This window comes from Parasteatoda tepidariorum, chromosome 3, assembly GCF_982258835.1.
Source record: "Parasteatoda tepidariorum strain Cologne lab strain chromosome 3, Ptep-v5.0, whole genome shotgun sequence".
Lineage (NCBI taxonomy): Eukaryota > Metazoa > Arthropoda > Arachnida > Araneae > Theridiidae > Parasteatoda > Parasteatoda tepidariorum.
This window is the reverse complement of record NC_141757.1, coordinates 61,258,016-61,278,585: the sequence shown is the minus strand read 5'-3', so window position 1 is coordinate 61,278,585 and position 20,570 is coordinate 61,258,016. Positions and strand designations below refer to the sequence as shown.

The 20,570-nt window shown below is 28.1% G+C and overlaps 1 protein-coding gene across 1 annotated transcript in view; it reads left to right on the top strand.

Annotated features, from left to right (window-relative positions):
• LOC107452034 (uncharacterized) overlaps positions 1 to 20,570 on the top strand; it is a 142,717-nt gene that overhangs the window by 63,527 nt on the left and 58,620 nt on the right. The window contains exon 2 of the mRNA XM_043044315.3: positions 10,660 to 10,728. Coding sequence (XP_042900249.2) covers positions 10,660 to 10,728 — 69 coding nt within the window. The remainder of the gene's footprint in view (positions 1 to 10,659; positions 10,729 to 20,570) is intronic.

The window sequence follows — 20,570 nt, the reverse complement described above, 5'->3', positions numbered from 1 at the left end:
AAAGGAGAGTTTATTCATCATTTAAAGGAAGAGTTTTACTGCTAAGAGTGTGAAAATAAAAAATCTAACAAGACAACGCTAAAATATATATCTTATAAGTAAATATGCATCATTCATCTATATTCAAAATTTCACTTTTCTACCTACACTGCAACTTGATTTGTGCTCAATTATAAATAAAAATAATGATAAATCTCTTCATTGAAACATAACAATTCTCTTCAAGCTATTTAATAAGTCCATAAAGAAAAGCACGCCTAAGAAGAATAGAGATCAAAGGGAGAAAAAAAGAGATAATAGCCCTTTTTTTGTTTTTGCGAAAGAAATTCTTTCAGGTAACCACTCATATAAGTGGCTGTTTCTTTCATTTTCATCAATACTTCAAAAGCAGTGATCCAAAAGTGATCCTCATAAAAATAATAATAATAAAAGAACTATGATACTTGGCTAACTTGATTTGAAATCGATTCGCCAAGAAACGTCCTCCCACATTTATCTCATAAATGCTATGTCGCGTGTTTCTTGGTAGTTTAAATGTCTCTAACTCGAGTTGAGTTGGTTTTTTTTTAAACTTGATAGCAGACGAGCAGTTTCTTATTTCTCCTTTCTTTCCCCATGAATGCGTGAGAAAAAGGGGTGGGGTGTGTTTTTTTTCGATTTATTTTTTCTTTTCTATTGTTTGACGATTTTCAGATCGACATTTCTGTAATTTTTCTCCTCCACTCTCTCTTTCATCATATTTCAAGATCACGGTGCTTCCTCGTATATTTTGATACCTACGTGTTTGGGACGCGTACATTTCGAAACGTCATAACAAATGCAGTTGAATGGCCTATACTTGACTGTTCACCAAAAAAATAAATACATAAAATAAAAATTGAGAAAGATGACAATAAAATAAATGCCTTTTTGTTCTTGCTCAGAACAAGATATTCGATTTTATTTTGAATCACATGTTTCCATGAATCGCATTCCAACAGACAGCGTCAAAAAATATCGCTTTGTTTAATTAATTTTCATGGAATAAAAGTTCACTATAACAATAGTTCTCAACAGCAAACAGAATTGTTATTACACTGTTAGAAATTCATTAAATTAATCCTAAGCTAGTAAATGACATATTCTTAGAAAATGTAATCTAGAGAAGGTAGGCAGTTTTACGTATCTTGGAAGTATAATTAACAACAACGGAGGAACTGATGAAGATATACTAAATAGAGTAAACAAAGCCCGAAGCTATTCTCAATAAATTCTAAAAAAACAAAAACATAACAAATGTTTAAAAAATTAGAAATTTCAATACTTATGTTAAATTTGTCCTATATGAATCTGATACACTGCAATAAAAAAACATGAAAAAACTGCAAGTATTTCTTAACAACTATTTAAGAAGAATCTTGCGTATCAAGAGGTTCCATAAAATTTGACCGACATAATCCTGATTTTACGACTATCAATTTTCATTTCCGTAACCTTGTAATTTTGAACCCAAGCCAGGAGACAAGGGAACTCCTGGATCAACTAATGCAGCAAACTAGCCTTAGATTTAAAAAAAAAAATTTACACTCAATGTTTATTTGTACAAATGCAGATAATTTCTTACTATCCAGTATATAAGTTATACTATATAATTTCATGCGCCGCTACTTGTAAGTATAATATTCACTATACATTCATAACATATAAATTCATATATATTGTCGTTTCATGTACTGTATCTGCATTAGTTATAATGCAGATACAGTACATGTATAGTATACAATGCATAAACTATACATTCAGCACACTATTTAGTTTTAAGCATACTGTTCTTTATATGTTCGCATCTATTCAGGTATAAGCATACTATTCATTATACAATCAGTGGTAAATATACTATTCACGTTTAAAGATCTACTTACCTTTATTTATAACCATATTGGGCGCATAAGTTTCACATATGTTTAATTAATAACTCACTATTCCCCATGCATATACATTTTAGTTTTGAAGTTTTTTGCTATAGAAGAGAGTCAACTGATAATTTAAACTCTCACGCTATATTATTTTGGAAAACAATAAAATCGCGTAAATTCCAAAAGGCACAACCTACGTAGTTAAAATAAATTTATCGTTTAAGTGAACGGAACATTATGTACCCAAACGAGAATGTCTGACCCTGATGTACTGATATAAATTTTACAGATTATAATGTCGGAAAAATAATATTTAAACAGGCTGAACAAAACATTCTTCAAGCCATTCATTTCAATTCGGAATGAAGGGTTGTTGTAAAATCAAAACTCTTCATACTTTAATTCTTTTTAGGGATCTCAGAATAATTAATAAAACTTTCGATTTCGGCAGTTTTGAGAGAGATACAAAAAGTTAGCTATATGATCGTATTTATTCAGTTATAAGCACATCATTCAATATTTATGTTCTTAAACAGTCATTTGTAAGCATACTATTCAATATTTATGTTCTTAAACAGTCATTTATAAGCATACTATTCAATATTTTTGTTCTTAAACTGTCATTTATAAGCATACTATTCAATATTTATGTTCTTAAACAGTCATTTATAAGCATACTATTCAATATTTATGTTCTTAAACAGTCATTTGCAAGCATACTATTCAATATTTATGTTCTTAAACAGTCATTTGTGAGCATACTATTCAATATTTATGTTCTTAAACAGTCATTTGTAAGCATACTATTCAATATTTTTGTTCTTAAATAGTCATTTATAAGCATACTATTCAATATTTATGCTCTTATACAGTCATTTATAAGCATACTATTCAATATTTATGTTCTTAAACAGTCATTTATAAGCATAATGTTCACTAAATATAGTAAAAAGTAATTTTAAATTCCACCGAAGTAAAACGTATTTTTTACAGAAAAGAACTGTTTAAAAAAACGGTTTGTCTGTTTTTATAAACGGATAAAAACCGACATTTCAAATTCTAGTTTTTACCATGCTGTTTTGCTTATCGTAAGATAACTCTAAAATCGTATGATAACTCTTTTTTAAAATCATTTTACGATTATTTCTCTTTCTCGCTTTTATGTTTTAGAAATTGTTTTAAGGTTTTGAACGTTGTGTATGTAAAATTATGATTCGAATTTTCTGTCAAGTTGATACTTTACCTGATTATTATATTTCTTTAGATATAACTTTTTAAGTTGCCAAACCTTTTTATACAGGTGGACAATTATAGTTTTAAGCATTTTTACACTTAAATATTACTTCAATGAGTCAGACTTTTAAGATAAAAACAGTTTAAGAATTTTTTGTCATACTGAGACACTGAAGCTGTGGTAGCACAGGAGAGAACACGGCTCCTACTGAGCTGACTTAGATTCAAATCACAGCGTCGATCAAATCACATCGTCGACTGTTGCAAGAATGAAGCCCTCGTCTCACAGTTTTTTTTTTTAAATAACAGCACAGTTAAAAAAATTTTACAATAATTGTTGAATAAAAACATGGGGTTGTTTTTAAACAATATTTTTCTGTGAAATTAACGGTTTTACACCGGCAAAACAGCTGGTAGTTTTCTTCTGAAATTTTAACAGTTTTCTTCACGCTATATATTCTTATACATTGAAATTTCAGGCGTTATTATACCTTTGATTATATTCACATGCATACTATCCACTATAAATTCACAAATATTTAGCACATTATTCTCTATATATTCACAGTAATTCAATTAATTATGAGCAAATTTCCGCCTATATACAGTAGATTCACATACAGTCAGGAACAATCATGTTACGATCTATACATGTACAGTAGATTCACCTACATTCAGTTGTATTATTACCTACAATTCAAGACGGTTAAAATGTCATTCCAAAATTGAGGTAAAATAACCCGTAGCCGTCTGGTCATCCAACTAACTGTAAAGTTTATGGCAAAGAACATATTTTTACCTTTACGTTTTTGAAATCGTTTACAATTAGCATGGTTAAAAAATCATGAATACGAAACTAAATGTTTTTCTAGCCATTTTTAACTAGCATGGTTTCAAAACCATAAAAAAGAAATTTAACTGAACATAGGAGCTAGATTTTTCGTTAGGTAATGGGTATTGGAGTAAAATAACATTTAAATAAATTGTTATTTAACCATTTTTTCCCAGAAATGAATCGGCAATGAATAGGCAAGCATTGAATAAAAAAAATGTCGATTTCAAAGCTATATCGTTTAAGTAAGCGAGACATTATGCATTTAACAAAAAAAGAAAGCCTGACCTTGATGTACTTATTTAAGTGTGATAGATTATAATGCCAACGAAAACATTTTTTCTTCTGAAATAAAACGCTTTTTGCGTGATTTAAAGTCGAAATGAAGTATAATTGAAAAATCATGTGATCTCTTCATATAAGAATTCAACTCAAAGTAAACTTGGAAATTTTATAGCAATTTTCTCTTTATCTCTGCGATACGTGGAAGTGGTACAAAGAGAATGACACCCCACGACCAGCGGAAAAAACAAACACGAACATATCTCAAGGCGAAATATGTTCCATTGTTCACCCTATAAGATCGCCCAGTCCCTACTCTAATCCGACGAGCAAATTGATCCAAGTACAAGATTAAAAATCTCTTTTCCTTGACCTCTAACTTTTACCTGGAACAATCTAAATATGTACGTCCAAGCGTTTCCTTTTTTCTTTCTTTTTTTTAAACTCGTTTCATTTTTGATTTACGATTTAGTATGTTTTTGTTCAGTTGGAATGAATGATTTGTTTGGATAATTTGCAACCGTTTTTCTTTTCCTATATTGATTCCGGAATTAAGATACATGAGCTTTAAGAGAATAGAAGCATAGAACGGTTGCTCAAAATGCGTTGTGTGCGAAAAGTTCTTTACCGGGTGTTTATTACATTGAAACAATGGTTTGAAGGGAATAAAATGTAATCGAGGTATTGCTCTGTTTGTTATCCGAAAATCACAAGGCATTCGTGCAAGTTAAACAGATAAATGAGCAGTAATATCAACAAATCAAACCTCTTAATAAGATAAATCGTTAAAATTCGTTACCGGTCTTCTGGGAAAAAGAAAACAATATATATTTTATTCATAAGATGAACTCGAAAAAAAAAATATTTTGTAAATAAAATTATAAGACTTTATTTTCAAAACGATTTAATTAATAAAATAAACAAACACAAAATATTCATTTTTTTGATATTAGAAACAAACTTGCATTAGATATACATCTGAGATTTTTTTCTGTATTTCTTTTGGCAGTGCCTTCAGTATTTTTTTTTGTGTAAATGTGCATTAATATCCCAAAATATTCTGACCAATGGGCATCTTCTCTCCAATTCAGGATTTTTCATTCTCATTGTATCACATGTCTGTAAAAAATAATTTATATATTGTTCAAAAACATCACAACAGCTCTTATATTATATCCGTATATTATATTATATTATATTATATTATATTATATTATATTATATTATATTATATTATATTATATTATATTATATACGTATATCGAATAATATTTTACCCTATTTAATATTATTATACCTTATTTTGTAAATTTATTCTACTAAAACTCACCTCGTGCTAACGAAATTCCCCATAAAGTTGTTTTCGGCGAATCAGCTTCATTTACTGAATTGAACAAAAGTTTTTTTTTAAATAATTTACATCAATTCTTTTCGTTAACTAAATAACAAAGGCTATAAAAGCAAATATAAAAATTCATAAATTTGCAGAAAGTGATTCGAATATATTTATTCGCATACTAAGCTGGGCAAATTCAATTTCTGCTAAATTGAAAGTTTGTTTAATTTAAATTACCAGTAGAAGTTTATTAGGAAGGGAAAGTTTCGATATAGGGATGTAGCATAAAGGGAAGAGTTTCTTTTAAGAAGGGAAGGTTTCGATATAGGGCTGTATTGTGGAAATGGAGTATGGGGAGACTCTCATCGCTTGCTTCTGTGAGCAGCTGAAATGATAGTTGCTTGGCAAATGTTCAATTCAGATAAATTGAATCATAAATTAAAAATTCTTTGAGTTTGTAGAAAGTCTTCTTTAATGAAATTTCTGGTTTCTGGTTTAAATAAATGAGCAGAATTATCAACAAATCAAACCTTTAAATGGTTTAAAATTCCTAAAAGATTTTCTGAGGGAAAGAAAAAGAAAATTATATGTATTTCACTCATTAGGAAGAAGAAAAAAAAATACTATTTAGTAAATAAAATTACAACAAAAAATTCTAATGATGATTTAATTAATAAAATAAATATAAGGATTAAAATATTTATTTTTTTCATAGATTTAAAAGTACATTTAGCTGCTTAATTTTACAGTTAGCTTGAGTTTAGGTTTTTTAAAAGTATTTTGTCATCATATAAATATAACTTTTTAATCAACAATAAAACTATATTATAAATTACATTAGATCTCTTTCATCAATTAAACCTTCATTAGTATTCACTTTCTTACACGTCTTTATTTTTTAAAATTCCAATAAGGTAATCGGCTCTTATACAAAACATATATAATAAATATAAATTATATATACGGTGCACTCCCGATTATCCGGGTTAATCACCGGGACAGGTCGCACGGACAATCGAAAAACACGGATAATCCGAAAACTCCTTTTGTTAAAGAAAAATTCAATATCAGTACAAAAAATATAAAAATTACTGACATTTGCATGCATAACATCAAACTAGGAATTTTCCTTTTTAAAAAATGCGTAATGCGTCTTCGCCATATATCGATACACATATTTTGCGAACCGCAGTAATGTCAACGTAATCAAATCCTCCCATATAATCTAATAAAACTTCCACAGAGCAGCAGAATGAGAAATTGTATTTCATTCATTTACTACATCTTCTGCATCAGTTACTATCATCACTATTTGATTTAACAACATAACGATGTCTTCATCAGTCAAATACTGGAAGCCAGGCTCACATGCATCACTTTGAAACCAATCTTCTAAATTTTCTTCATCAAGAATTTCGAAACCTTAGATTTCTTTTGCTTGTTCGAGAATCATATTCATATTCATATTATCGAGAATCAGATCATATTTTTCTTGAACATCTGAAGAGGATTGTTCATCAAGCGGTATGATCTTTCTCCAAGATCGTGATAACGTAGACGATTTTACCTTTGACCATGTTACTGACATTCCATATACTGCAATCCAATAGCGAATATTGCTTCCAAAAATTTGGTAGTGTTATAACTTCATGAATCAAATTTTTTTAATCTTGAAAATGTTTCTCTTTATATTTTTTGTTTGACTACGGAATGAGCACGGATAATCCGCAAACCGGATAATCCGCGCACGGATAATCGAGAGTGTACTGTAATTCATAATTCGTATAATATAAATTTCTTGGATATAAAAAGTGAAACGAGTTTTTTCTATTAAAATCTTGGACTGATTCTTAGAATCAATAAAGAATGCATAAAATGTGTGTTTTCATTTTAAGAGAACCGGTATGCTATATAATTCTTTAAAGGATCAGGGAATAAATTTCTAACTAAGTTTATAGTTGAAAGCTGTTATTATGAAAATAGTAAGAAAATAAACCTTTGTTATCGTGCATTTTTTATAAAAAAAAAATATATTACAACATCTTTCCAACTTTAGAAAACAAACCATTTTCTGCCACAGAATAACTTTATGAATAAATAAATATCACAAATCGACTTATTTTTATTCGAAATAAAAAAAACTACTACCTTACGGAGATTCTTACATTTAAAGTAAATCATTGATCTTATAATGTATACACCAGGGGTGTCAAACTCGCGGCTCGCGGGCCGCATGCGGCCCGAGATGAACATTTTTGTTGCCCAGTCAATATATCAGAAGCAAAGTAAAAATAAAATAGAAATGTGAATTAGAAACGAAACCAGCATATAAAATTATAATACACTTTATTTATAAACTATACGGATCATTTTAAATTGTCCGCTCGAAAATGTAAATTTCGAATTGGCTGAAATGGAGTCCGTTTCACACTAAGCTATCAATTAGATAGTACATAATCAGGTTTATCCTATTATGGCGAGGTAAGTTGGTTATCTTGCTTCAAGGTTCTCAATCAATTCTGGGATTTGAAAGAACAAATATGTAAGTTTTTACAAACTACAAATCAAGATACAAGCTTGTTCTCCGATGAAATATGGTTGCAAGATTTATCTTTTATGGTTGATATAGCCAAACACTTATCCGATTTAAATTTATTGTTACAAGGCAAGGATCCGATCATTACGAACATGTTTGACATAATTAAAAAAGCATTCAAATGTAAAATATTTCTTTGGAAAAGGCAACTGAAAAATGAAGATTTAACGCACTTCCCAACGTGCAACAAGAACAAATCTAGTTTAGATGATACTGCATCGTATCAAAAATACGCAGAAAAAATTTTCAAATCTTAGAACAGAATTTGAAACAAGGTTTAAAGATTTTAATTCTTTGGAAGACAAATTTTGTTTGTTTTCTTCGATTTTCTCAATAAATATAGACTCAGTACCCAGTTATACGCAAATGGAAGTGATTGAGATTCAGTGCGACTCAAATTTGAAGGCAAAATTCATTGAAGTGGGTAAGCCTAAATTTCACGAATATTTTCCAGGAAGGTTTGAAAATACGTACTTGAAAATTCGCGTATGAAATTATTTTTAAGTTTGGAAGTACTACAATTTTGAAAGTAGTCTCGGCCAATAAAATTTCTTCCGAAATAGAAAAGATAATGTAGCAGAGAAGAGATGTCAAGTATCAGGACGTAAACAATAATTTAGTTTTATATATGTTTATTACAATTCAAAATAAAAATATTTGTTTCTATGAACATTGATTTTTTTTTGTGGCCCACCTGAAGTTAAGCATTGCTTATTTGGCCCAAGCTTTTGAGTTTGACTACCCTGGTGTACACTATCTTTCATAAAAAAGTGATAGAGAAATATTTTAAGTATTTTTAAAAAAAACAAAACATTTTACTGTTTGAGATACTACCAGTTTGGCAACATTATTTTTTCCTTGAAAAATATTTTTATCAATAATTCTTTTTTTTTTGTACATTTCTATGAATTCAAACAATATAGTAGTGGAGTATGTATTCAAATATTAAAAAACTAAATCACAACTTACATTTAAAGTAAATCATTGATCTCATAACATATACACTATCTTACTGTAAAAAAGTAATAGAGCAATATTTTAAGTATCTCTTTAAAGAAACTATTTTTCTGTTTGAGATACCACCAGTTTGGCAACATTTTTCCTTCTTGAAAAAATTTAGATTTATTAATAGTTCTTTGTTTTTTTTAACATTTTAATGAATTCAAACAATTCAGTGAGGGATTATGTATTCAAACATTAATAAACTAGATCGCAAATGATTTTTTTAAAATTGATTCTTATTTCATTATTTGCAAAATGTAACCTAGCAGTCACGAAAATATTTTTTTGAAACTCACAATTATAACAACCTATTTCAAGAGATTTCAACCAATTCTTTGCCACAGAGTAACTTTTAATTCAGAAAGCGTCACGAATCGACTTATTTTTATTAAATAAAAAAAACTACTTGCTTACAGGGGATCTTGCACTTGAAGTAAATCATTGATCTTAAAATATACACGCTATATGTTACAGTAAAAAGCAATATTTTAAGTTTTTTTTAGTATTTTACTGTTTGAGATACCACTAGCTTGGTAACATTTTACCTCCTTGAAAATGATTTAGATTTATTAATGATTCTTTATTTTGGTACATTTTTATGAATTCAAACAATTCAGTATTCAAGTATTAAAAAACTAGATCGCAAACGTTTTTTTTTTCATATTAATATTTTATTTAATTTTCATTATTTGCAAAATGTAACCTAGAATTCATGAAATTTGTTTTGAAATTCACAATTTTAAAATTAGCATATTACAGCAAAAAGCATTTTTTTTGACAACAAAACCTACGAAGAAAAGTTTTAAGTGAGAAATATGATTCTTACAGCAAACGATCACAAACGTTAAACCTTTTATTTTTTAAAAATCGTTCGCTAATTTTCAAATATTTGTGGAAAAAATCAGGTATATTTTCTTAAAAGAGAAAAAGAATGAAGAAAAATAGACAAAGATTTTTAACCAAAAATTTAAGTTTACATATTTTAAAAATTACAACGAACTAGCATCAGAAATCGCGATCACATAAGGATCAATAATTTATTGAAAAATGTTTTCAATTATCGCTTTCTCGTTCTTTAATGTTTCTGTTTGTTAATCGCTTGCTTATTTATTTATTCTTTTGAGTATTTCTAATAAAATTTTTTATCAAAACCACGACAGATTCTGTAAGTTCAAAATTTTGAAATTTTCTTAATTTATTTTTACAAAAATTAGAGGAAGTTTCAAATTAAGTAATATTTTGAGGAAACATATTAACTAAGTTTCATTGGTACTTTAAAATAAATAATCTATGTAAAACTTCATCAAATTCTAAATAAGTCTAATATTTGCTTCGCAATTAAGATTCTATGTTTTACTACATTATTATTCTTTTTTTCTAAAATTTGAATGCACTGTAATTTTTAAAATGCTAATAAAACATTATTCTTTTCACTTGTTAGTTTTTAGAATATAATAGAACTTTTTATTTGTATTTTTTACAGTTTCCTTTCAAATGAGGATATTATTGCTGCTTATAACAACCTATAGTCTGCTGCCTTGTATTTTTTCATGTAAGTACCATGTAAACATTTTAAGATATCAAATATGTATGTTATTACCGTCAGTGTATGAAATATTGGCATTCAATAGAATGTCTGGCATTTTTAGGCAAAGTGTATGAAGATTATTATATAATTTGCCTAGTTATTCTATGGAATACCTAGGTAGTCTAATTAAATGATAAAAGCTGTTAAGAACACAGTATGAAATATGAGAATTGTTTCATATCCTGTCTACATTGTTAGAAATTTCTCGGAAAAAATGGTTAACGATTTATTTAATTGTTATATCACCATATTTAAACAAAACAGTCAAATAGCCAAAAATAAGATGAGATTTAAACTGTTAACTTAAAGAAAAACCGTTTATTAACTGCTTTCATCTAACACGATTAAAAAACCAAAATTTTATCTCTCCAACTAATGAATATTTCCCTGCATTTGGGTACATATTATAGCCGAGAAGATCAATACGTCAATCGCACTTCCAACAGAACTGGGGTTCGGGTCCCAGCGTTGACACGACAATATTCCCTTCAATCCAAGAAGAGTTTCCAATGTCATGCACTCCCTAATTTGTGCTGCCATCTACGCGTGAGAGAGAGAGTATTCTAATTGTCTATGGTCACAAATTGGGGAAAGTAGGACGCTGGAAACTCTTCATGTGTTGAAAAGAAATGAATGAAGCTTTGTGATGTTAACGCAGGGTCTTGAGCTCCCGTTCTGTTGGTCATGAGACTGATAGCTTAGCCCTCTCGGCTTTAATATGTACCAATCTGCAGGGAACTATGTGGCTTCATTAGTTGGATGAAGTTGGTGCCATAAAATTCTGGCTGTTTAACCGTGTTAGGGGAAAGCAGTTTATAAACGGTTTTTGTCACAATTAATAGTTTGAATACCATCTGATTTACGGTTATTTGACTATTTTGTTTCAATACAGTATAATAACAATCAAATAAATTTTTATTCAACCATTTTTCCTAGAAATTTCTAAAAGTGAAACTCAAAAAGTGTTTAAAAACAGTTAGGGGTCGTTTACAGTAATCGATTATCAAGTTGACGACTTGTAATAATAATTACATGCAATTACATGTTTTGACTACTTGTAATCAAGATTACAGTAATATTCAAAACTATGGGAAGTTGTAATCACGATTACAGTTGTAAATCAAAATTATGATTTGCCGTAATCATGATTACGAGTAAATTAATTATTAAAATCAATTAATGTAATCGAGTAAATTTTGCCTCAAACTCTAAAATGAATATTAATACCAATGAAGCGTTCGTAACATTTCTGGCCTGTTTCTTAAATATATTTTTTCGATTGATTTGTTTCCATATGTGCATTATGTGTCTGAAATCTAAAACGTAATAATTTATAAAAAAATACTATGAAAAGACATCGCCGTTACGTTTTTCCAATCATAATAAGTACTTACTTTGGAAAGAGACCATTAACAGCTTATTTGAAAGACAGGTGACAATAGATTTGAGGTCTTTTTTATATGGAGTTCGTTCGTTTGTTTTAAAACTCTTTGTTATCAAAACACGATTTTCTTAACATTTGATTTTAAAATTATTGACATACATACATCGCATATTAATTTCTTACTAACTAGATATAAGATGATGGTTAGACTTGAAGTTTCATAACAATCTCAAAACTAATGCTAGATGTTTAACATAAAAAGTAACCTTGTAAAATAGTATTCAGCATGTAATGACCCCAACTCTGTCCTACCAGTGGCCAAATCTGACCGACACAGAATAATATTTATTGTAATAAAATTGTGACAAGTTTTGAATAGAAACGAACGTTAAAAAGACATTCATTAATAGTAGTGTTTTGATTGTTCGTGAAGCTATTGCGGTTCAATTGTACTAATTACTTGTAACAATAGTCCGAAAAGAAGGGGGATATCATGGTCATATTAATATAAATTTTTTATGGAGTAAAGTATTCTATGAAAAGTGTACACCTGCATCATGGAACAAAAAAGAGATTTTTTTGAAACTTGTGAGTTTTCAGTGATTTTTTTGAAAATTTTAAAAATTTTCTCGTGTGATTGATTTTTAAATTTTTTAATTTATTGACTTACAACACAACTGTTTTAATTTTAGTGTTTTTTTGTACAGTGCAAATACCCCCACAAAATTAAAATTTTTTTTTTTAATTTTAGCCCATGATTTGCCATTTTTGATCACTAAAATAATTTAATTTTTCCAATATTTATTGTTAAAATATTTGTTTCACGCATTTTAATACAACTGTTTGTTTTGAAAAGAAATCTTTCTGTGCATGCTATAATTTGAACCATACAGATAGAGAATTTTTTGTACTATACGGATTTTAACCTACTAAATATGCCCTTAGCATATTTGAGTTATATCAAAAATTAATAATAAAAATTAAACTATTGAAAAAACAATTTTATTAGTTATAATAGAAAATTAATAAACTCAGACAATATCAATTCAATTGACAATTTTAATTGATATTTCTTATTTGTTTTCTCATGGTCTTAAATCTGTGTAATATAATATAATTATGATACTCTAACTTTCCAGCTATAAACACGCAAGCACCAACCCTAACTTTGCATCGAATCAGGTTTCATTTCAATTTAATTTATATTTTTTAGAAAAATTTCATCCCAGAATAAAGTTGTCTGCAACCCCAGTTGAGGTTTTATAGATGAACCGAAAGTTGTATTTTTTTTCTTTTATTTCTTTCGTATTTATGCAAATGAAGTGATGTAAGTGTAAAAGGAAGGACGTATACTAACAAATTTAAACTTATTCCACATTATATATTTCTACTTATCCATAAGGAAGTGATCTTCGTTTCAGAATAAATTCATACGACAAAATGAGTTTTCTGTTTTCAATAACATATGACATTGAGAAAAAAAGTCAGCAATCAAAAACTAATCGCATTTGTGAATTTAAATCAAATCAAAGATATATTTTTCCTATAAAATTTCGTCCCTTTCATAAACGTAGATCAAAATTAAGTTTTTTATTCAACTAAATTATCGTGTTCTGGTGTAATTGTTTTATTACATCAATCTTTTCACCAACCCAATGTAAACTATCCAACAATCTGAGTTTTTACATTTCTATTTAATTTTTCTTTTGTATGATCAAGTGAAATGTGACAATAATGTAAGTGGAAAAGGAAGAAAGTGTGATTCTTCCACGCATTTTATAACTTCCTAAATCAATAACGCTAAGAAAGTATTCTTCGTTGCAGAACAAATTCACACCAAAGATGAGTTTTTTGTCTCCTAATAAGACATGATACTGAAAACAACAAAGGTCAAGCAACCAAAACTGACAAGAGGAAACGAGGGTGTGATGCGCTTATAAATTATCTTATTAGCAGAATTTATGCAGATTTTTGGGCAGTTTGTCATGCTCCTGAGTAGATTTTACGAGTTTTTCCAACTTCTGGCGGAGAATTTGGAAAACAATTCGAGGAATTCTCATTGGACGGAAACAACGGAATTGCAATGGCTCGGATCACTGTTTCTTCGACAAAACTTTTATTTGGAATATATCTCACGCATGGATTAAGGACATACATTCGGAAAGTGTTTGAAATATTCTATTTAAGAAAACGCATGAGTTGATTCTTGAAAAGATGAAAATCAGGTTTTATTATCAAACTTTAAAAATAATTTGCTTTCTGAGCGTGGAATTGTTTGTGTTTTATATATATCCGCGTCATAAAATTTGTAATAATCCATCATCTAAAGTGCGATAAGGTTTTTAAATTATTTGGAAGTATTTGAAAGTTTATTATTTCATGCGAAATTTTGATAAGGAATTTTTTTTAATATTTACATTTATCATCAAATTATTTAAGCTATATCTATTGCTTTCGCTTTAAATTGGAAAGAAATGTAACACGAAATTTTCTGCACAACGCAGAAAAAGTAAAGAAAATATTTTTTTTTAAGGATTCTTTCTCTAAACAATCATTATTTTCCGAAAAATAATGTCTCAGAAATGTTTTTATTTAATTCTTAAAAATTCAGAATGTATTATTTTTTGCAATCATCATCAAAACTTTACTGTCGCTTTTGCCGAATTCATCTTTTTAATGATGTAATAAACAAATTGTTTAAAAAAACACTTCAAAATTTTAAAACATCGAATGTTACATCCAAACTTTTTACTTAATGCCTAAAAAATGACTCGATTACACTAAACATTCTGAGTTCAGTGCACTAATGTTTCACTTAAACAACAAATTCAGCATTAAGTTTAAGAAACCTTTTGACAATTTTATTGTCTTTATCACTATTATGAAACGTTTATAAAGATTGAATGTAAAGATAAGATATCGGTGAAAATAAAGTTTTAAAAAAAAATCGAAACATTTTTCATGTGGAAAAGGGATTATTACAGCAATAATCCACTTATAGCATCACATTCGCATCAAAAATAAGCTCAGATGGGATTATTAAAGCAATACAGCTTTAGGAAGTGTAGGTTTGTTTTTTCAAGTTTAATTTGCTCTAAAACGAATGTATATCATATTAAATCAAAACTGATTTTCATGCATGAAGTAATGTTTAAGATACGCCAATTTACCTGTAGAAAATATAAAAATAGCAATATTTGAATAAAAAGAAGTAACGAAAGCTAATAAAAGAAGTAACGAATAGATAAAAGAAAGTGAATACATAAATTTTGGATTTTTGCTGTGATTTGCCGAGTATTTTGCCCAAAATCAGGATATTCAACGATTTTTCAACACATTACATAGGAGGAATTTTAATCATAGATTTGAGTTTTCTACGGATGAGTTCCTTCAACGCTGCTCTTAATCAACCAACTTTGACTTCTGGGATTAATCCGTATTTTTAAAAAAAAATTCAGAAATATAGTGAATGATCTTTTTTAGCATCCCATTCATGTCCTATTGTTCAGAAATCAATTTTTCGAAATGTTCTTGTTGTCCCATCAAAATTAAAGGATTATTCCAGAAGTCTCTCTAACATTGATTCAAATTGAAAAACAATCACGATACTTTTTAAAATATTTATATTGGGATGATAATCACGATAATAAAATTGAGATATCTCCCAGCACAAGTATAATTTCTTTTATCTTCTTAATAATAATACGAAATTTTAAAATATTTTCAAGTATAAATTTCAGAAGCGCTTTTTCCCTTTAACACATCTACAATTCGAAATGCGTCTATTGTCCCATCCATGTTCAAAAGTTTAAGGATTATTCCAGAAGCCTCTCTGACATTGGTTCAAATTGAAAAACTATCACGAAACTTTATTAAGTATTTATATTAAGGCTATAATGGCTGTAATAAAATTGAAATATCTCACAGCACAAGCATAATTTCTTTCATCTTCACAATAATACGAAATTTTAAAATATTTCAAAGTACGGAATTCAGAAGAGTTTTTTTCCTGTAACGCGTCTACAATTCGAAATACGTTTAATTGTCCCATCAAAGTTAAATGATTATTCCAGAAGTCTCTCTAACATTGATTCAAATTGAAAAACAATCACGATACTTTATTAAATATTTATATTGGGATGATAATCACAATAATAAAATTGAGATATCTCCCGGCACAAGTGCAATTTATTTTATCTTCACAACAAAATGAAATCTTAAAATATTTCAGAAGCGTTCCATAATTTGGAAAATTACATTACAATTCAAAATGCGCTTATCGTTTCATCTTAGTTCAAATGGTTCTTTAAGAAGATTCACTAACGAAATCCAAATTCCTTGATCTCATTAGGGTGGCTCAGAGGCAATCAGGCTTTGTACAGTTGCTTGTTTACTTTCACTTTCAATAAATTATATGCTTGAAGAACTTCTTCCCGGATCTCGTTTGAAGAGGCTTGCCCGCTAGTGAAATCATCTTATCCTAACTCGCTGAAGATCGGTTTACCCAATTAGATCCTTTAAACGCTACGGAACTGTATTGTTTATTTTAGACTACTTTTTATGAGATTGCAATCTTTACATTAAACCCGGTAGCAGAAATCTTCCAGTACTGCAGAACATCAAAGTTTCTGCAGATTTTTTTAAAATTTCTTTAAGGAATTAAGATATTATCACAACACATATCGAAAATGTCTGTTAAAACAAAGGTGAGCTTAAATTAAAGAGCATGGTTGAAAAGCTTGGATAGGGTGCAAATTAGCCGCAAGACCTGTCAAGAAGAGATGCATGCCCCATGAAATTTTCAGTTATTTTTACTTTTGAACGAACAAAAACTTACCAGCTGATTTGAATTCGTGGTGAAACGGAGGGGCTGTCTGCCTTCTGATAAAGTGGTTTGGTATTCAAATACCTTGTCACTCATTCTCTTTTCTGAAGAGGTAGATAACAATTTAATATGTCTTATTCAACTTATAAATTATCATTTTTAATTTAAATTGACTTTTTTTTATAAGAAAATAGCTTTTCAAAAACAAAAAAAAAATTTGATTGATATTTAAAATGTTTAAATTTAGCTATACGGATTATTGAAAAAAAAATACAAAAATTTGCGCATTAAACTACAAAAATTTTTACCTTAATATTGTATTTTTTTAAAAAAATTACAAAATTTTATTTAAATAATCCATATAATTAAATTAAAAAATCCAAGAAAAAAATAAATGTTTATTAATTTTTTTTGTTTTTAAAAATTTAATTTTTAAAAAGTGTTAATTTAAATTGAAAAATAGTAATTTAAAAATTGAATTAAACATAATAAATAGTTATCAACAAATTTAAAAAGAAAAGTAGAGATAGAATTTAATCTTCCTTGCTGGGATCTGTACCCTGAACTTCTTTTGCAGAAAGTGGACTACCAAACCGTAACACTTATAAAGTTTTTGACAGCTTAAAAGTAAATGAACTAACACTTTAATACGGCATATTTTATCCTAGGGGCAGATCTGGAGGCTAATTTGTATCATATCCAAGGTTTTCAAAGATGGTCCTTAATTTAAACGAAACTTGGTGTTTACAGGAATTTTCGAGACCTTGTAACAGCAGAAACAGAAAATTCATTTTTAATTCCTAAATTTATTAAATAGCTATTAATTGATTAAAAACTTCATTCGCTTATAAAATATAGAAATTGGAAATAACAGTCGACATCTTTCAAGAGCTAAATAATAGGCTCCCATTTATAAGACTTGCCAGACGTGAATGAGAAGAACGAAAAGTCTTGCAAGTCTTGAAAATTTGTACTATTTTTAACAGAAACATGTTGATTTTTATCTCCAATTAGCAGATCTTTGAAGCGAATGAAGCTTTTACATGGGGCTATATATATATATATATATATATATATATATATATATATATATATATATATATATATATATATATATATATATATTATATAAGAACTGGAAATTTAAAAGATAAATTCTTAATATACAAAATTTCCAGTTGGTTGTTTATAGACTGTATAAAGACTTATTTCATTTCTAAATTTTAAATTATTTCATTCGTTTAAACGGCAATTGAAAGTGTTATAAATCTAATTATGCATAGTTAAATCAAATTAACTATGCATTTTCTCTTTCTGTTTCATCTAAAAGCAAAAATACTATTGAAAACATCGTGCAGTTAACTAAATAAAAAAAGTACTTCTTTAAATTTAATCTAGCTGAACTGAGTTTAATTAAGTCATAACAAATTATTCAGTTAACCATCGTCGTTTTTTTCTTCTTTTTGTCAGAATGAAAAACAAAAATATTGATGAAAACATTATTTGACATTTAAAAACATTGTAAGTCTAATTTTTAATATTTGTTTAATCAAAATAATTGCCCTCGATCACTTTCTGTTTTATCTGGAAGTTAAAAAAAATTACTTGGTGGTTTATGCAAGTTAAGATTTAAAATATATACATTTGATGGTCAGTTAATAAAACCGAAATATACAGTGTTTAAACCATTCATTTGGTAATTTTTCATATGGTAAAGGTTTACCAGACTATACGGTATTCGACATTATAGTTTTTTTTATCACACATTTAGTAAAGAATACAAAACTGAAAAGTAAATTTAACCGAAAAAGTGGTTTTTAGGCCATGCTCTAAGGTATCATGATAAAATCACCAATTTAAACTACATTTACCAAAACAATACTGTATTGCTAATTTACCAAAATCATTGCCAAAGTACTTTGATAAAAATTATTTAGCTTTTTGGTGTTCCCATAGAGTCAGAAGCAAGGTACATTTTACAATATTCTGGTAGTTTTAACAGCAATTTTTTTTTCTCAGAATGGGATTTGACTCTACCCCAAGAGTTTTCCATTGGACCAATGGGACATTGAGCATCGAGTTAGCTGCAATTCTTTTTCTTTGCTGTCCAGCAATCATGAGTTGATTTCTCAGACAGGTTGCGACCTATAGGCTCATCTTATTATCTGATAGTATATTAAGCAACATAAAACTTCTTTTTTGGAAATAATTTAAAAACCATTCAAACCAAACAACATACGCCTAAATATCTGCAGAAATTTTTTTTTTATTACAAGATTTTGCGTTACTCTTGGTGATATTTTCTTATAATAACAGCGCTGAAATTTCTGAAATTAATTAAATATTTTTCAAATAACAGAATAGCAATGTCTTTTCATCATTAAATTTTATTTCTTTATATTTTTTGGGGGGAAAAGTAACTTTTGTAGGATTATTAATATTATTGAAACTATATATTTGTTTATATTAATAAAAATACAGTTACTAAAATTTTAATCATTTATTTTTTATTAATCTTCAAATAAATCTAAACAACGTTTATAAATCCTTGATAATTAAAGATACTAATGGTTTGAAGCTTCTAATAACTATTTTTGTAACATTCAGTAGTTTGTTATATGTTTTAATAAACATTTGTATAGAGGATCGTTGAAAATGAAGAAATGTACTATGATAGGTTAATATACTAATAACTTTTTTCTAGATTATAATGAGTTTAACTCAAAACATGACTTACAACCCTGTAAACGATGTTTGCAAAGACATAAATGTTTCTATCTTTTTTTACAAAGATATTACAGATGTAAACCATGATATGAGAAGCTTTCCATCAAAGGCATATTATACTAAAAGTTTTTATTTATCAGTATTAATGAAAGAAAAAGTAGGAATACATTGTTTAAAGAAAAAAAAAATATACATAAAACACGTTCAAAATTTATCATTAAAAACAAAACTAGGAAGATAATAATTTTTTTCAAAATCAATAGACGACATTCCAAGCTGAAAACTATTCATTTTAAATCTGTCAAACTTCTAGAACAGACTCTGTTTGATCTAGAGATTTAAAACTGTAGATGAATTATTATTCTTATAAATTACTTCTATTTTTAAATGTCAAAAAGTTTTAAAGTAAAATCTGAATAAAATTTGAAAGCTTTGTAGAATTCAAAAGTGTATGAAATTAGATCTTAAAATTCCCTCATTAACAAATCCCAAACAAGTGAAATGCCATAGTATAATGAAAAAAGTAAAGCATCCCCTCACCAATCCGTTTAGGTCAGAGTAGTCGTACACAAAGAAAAAAAAGTATGGTTAAAACTACCAAAATATGGTAACATTTAATGTATTTCTGGCAATATGGGAACATCAAACAGCTCGGTAATTTTTACCGGAGCGGTTTGGTAATGATTTTAAAATTAACAAGGAAACATGGTTACATAATATGTGAAAAATATGGTTATATAATACGTGATAAAATTTGTTAACTGTGATAACACTTGATAATTTTATCATGTCACCTTAGAGCATGGCAGTGTATTCGGTTAAATTTACTTTTCAGTTTTGTATTTTTTACTATGGTAATAAAAGCTACAA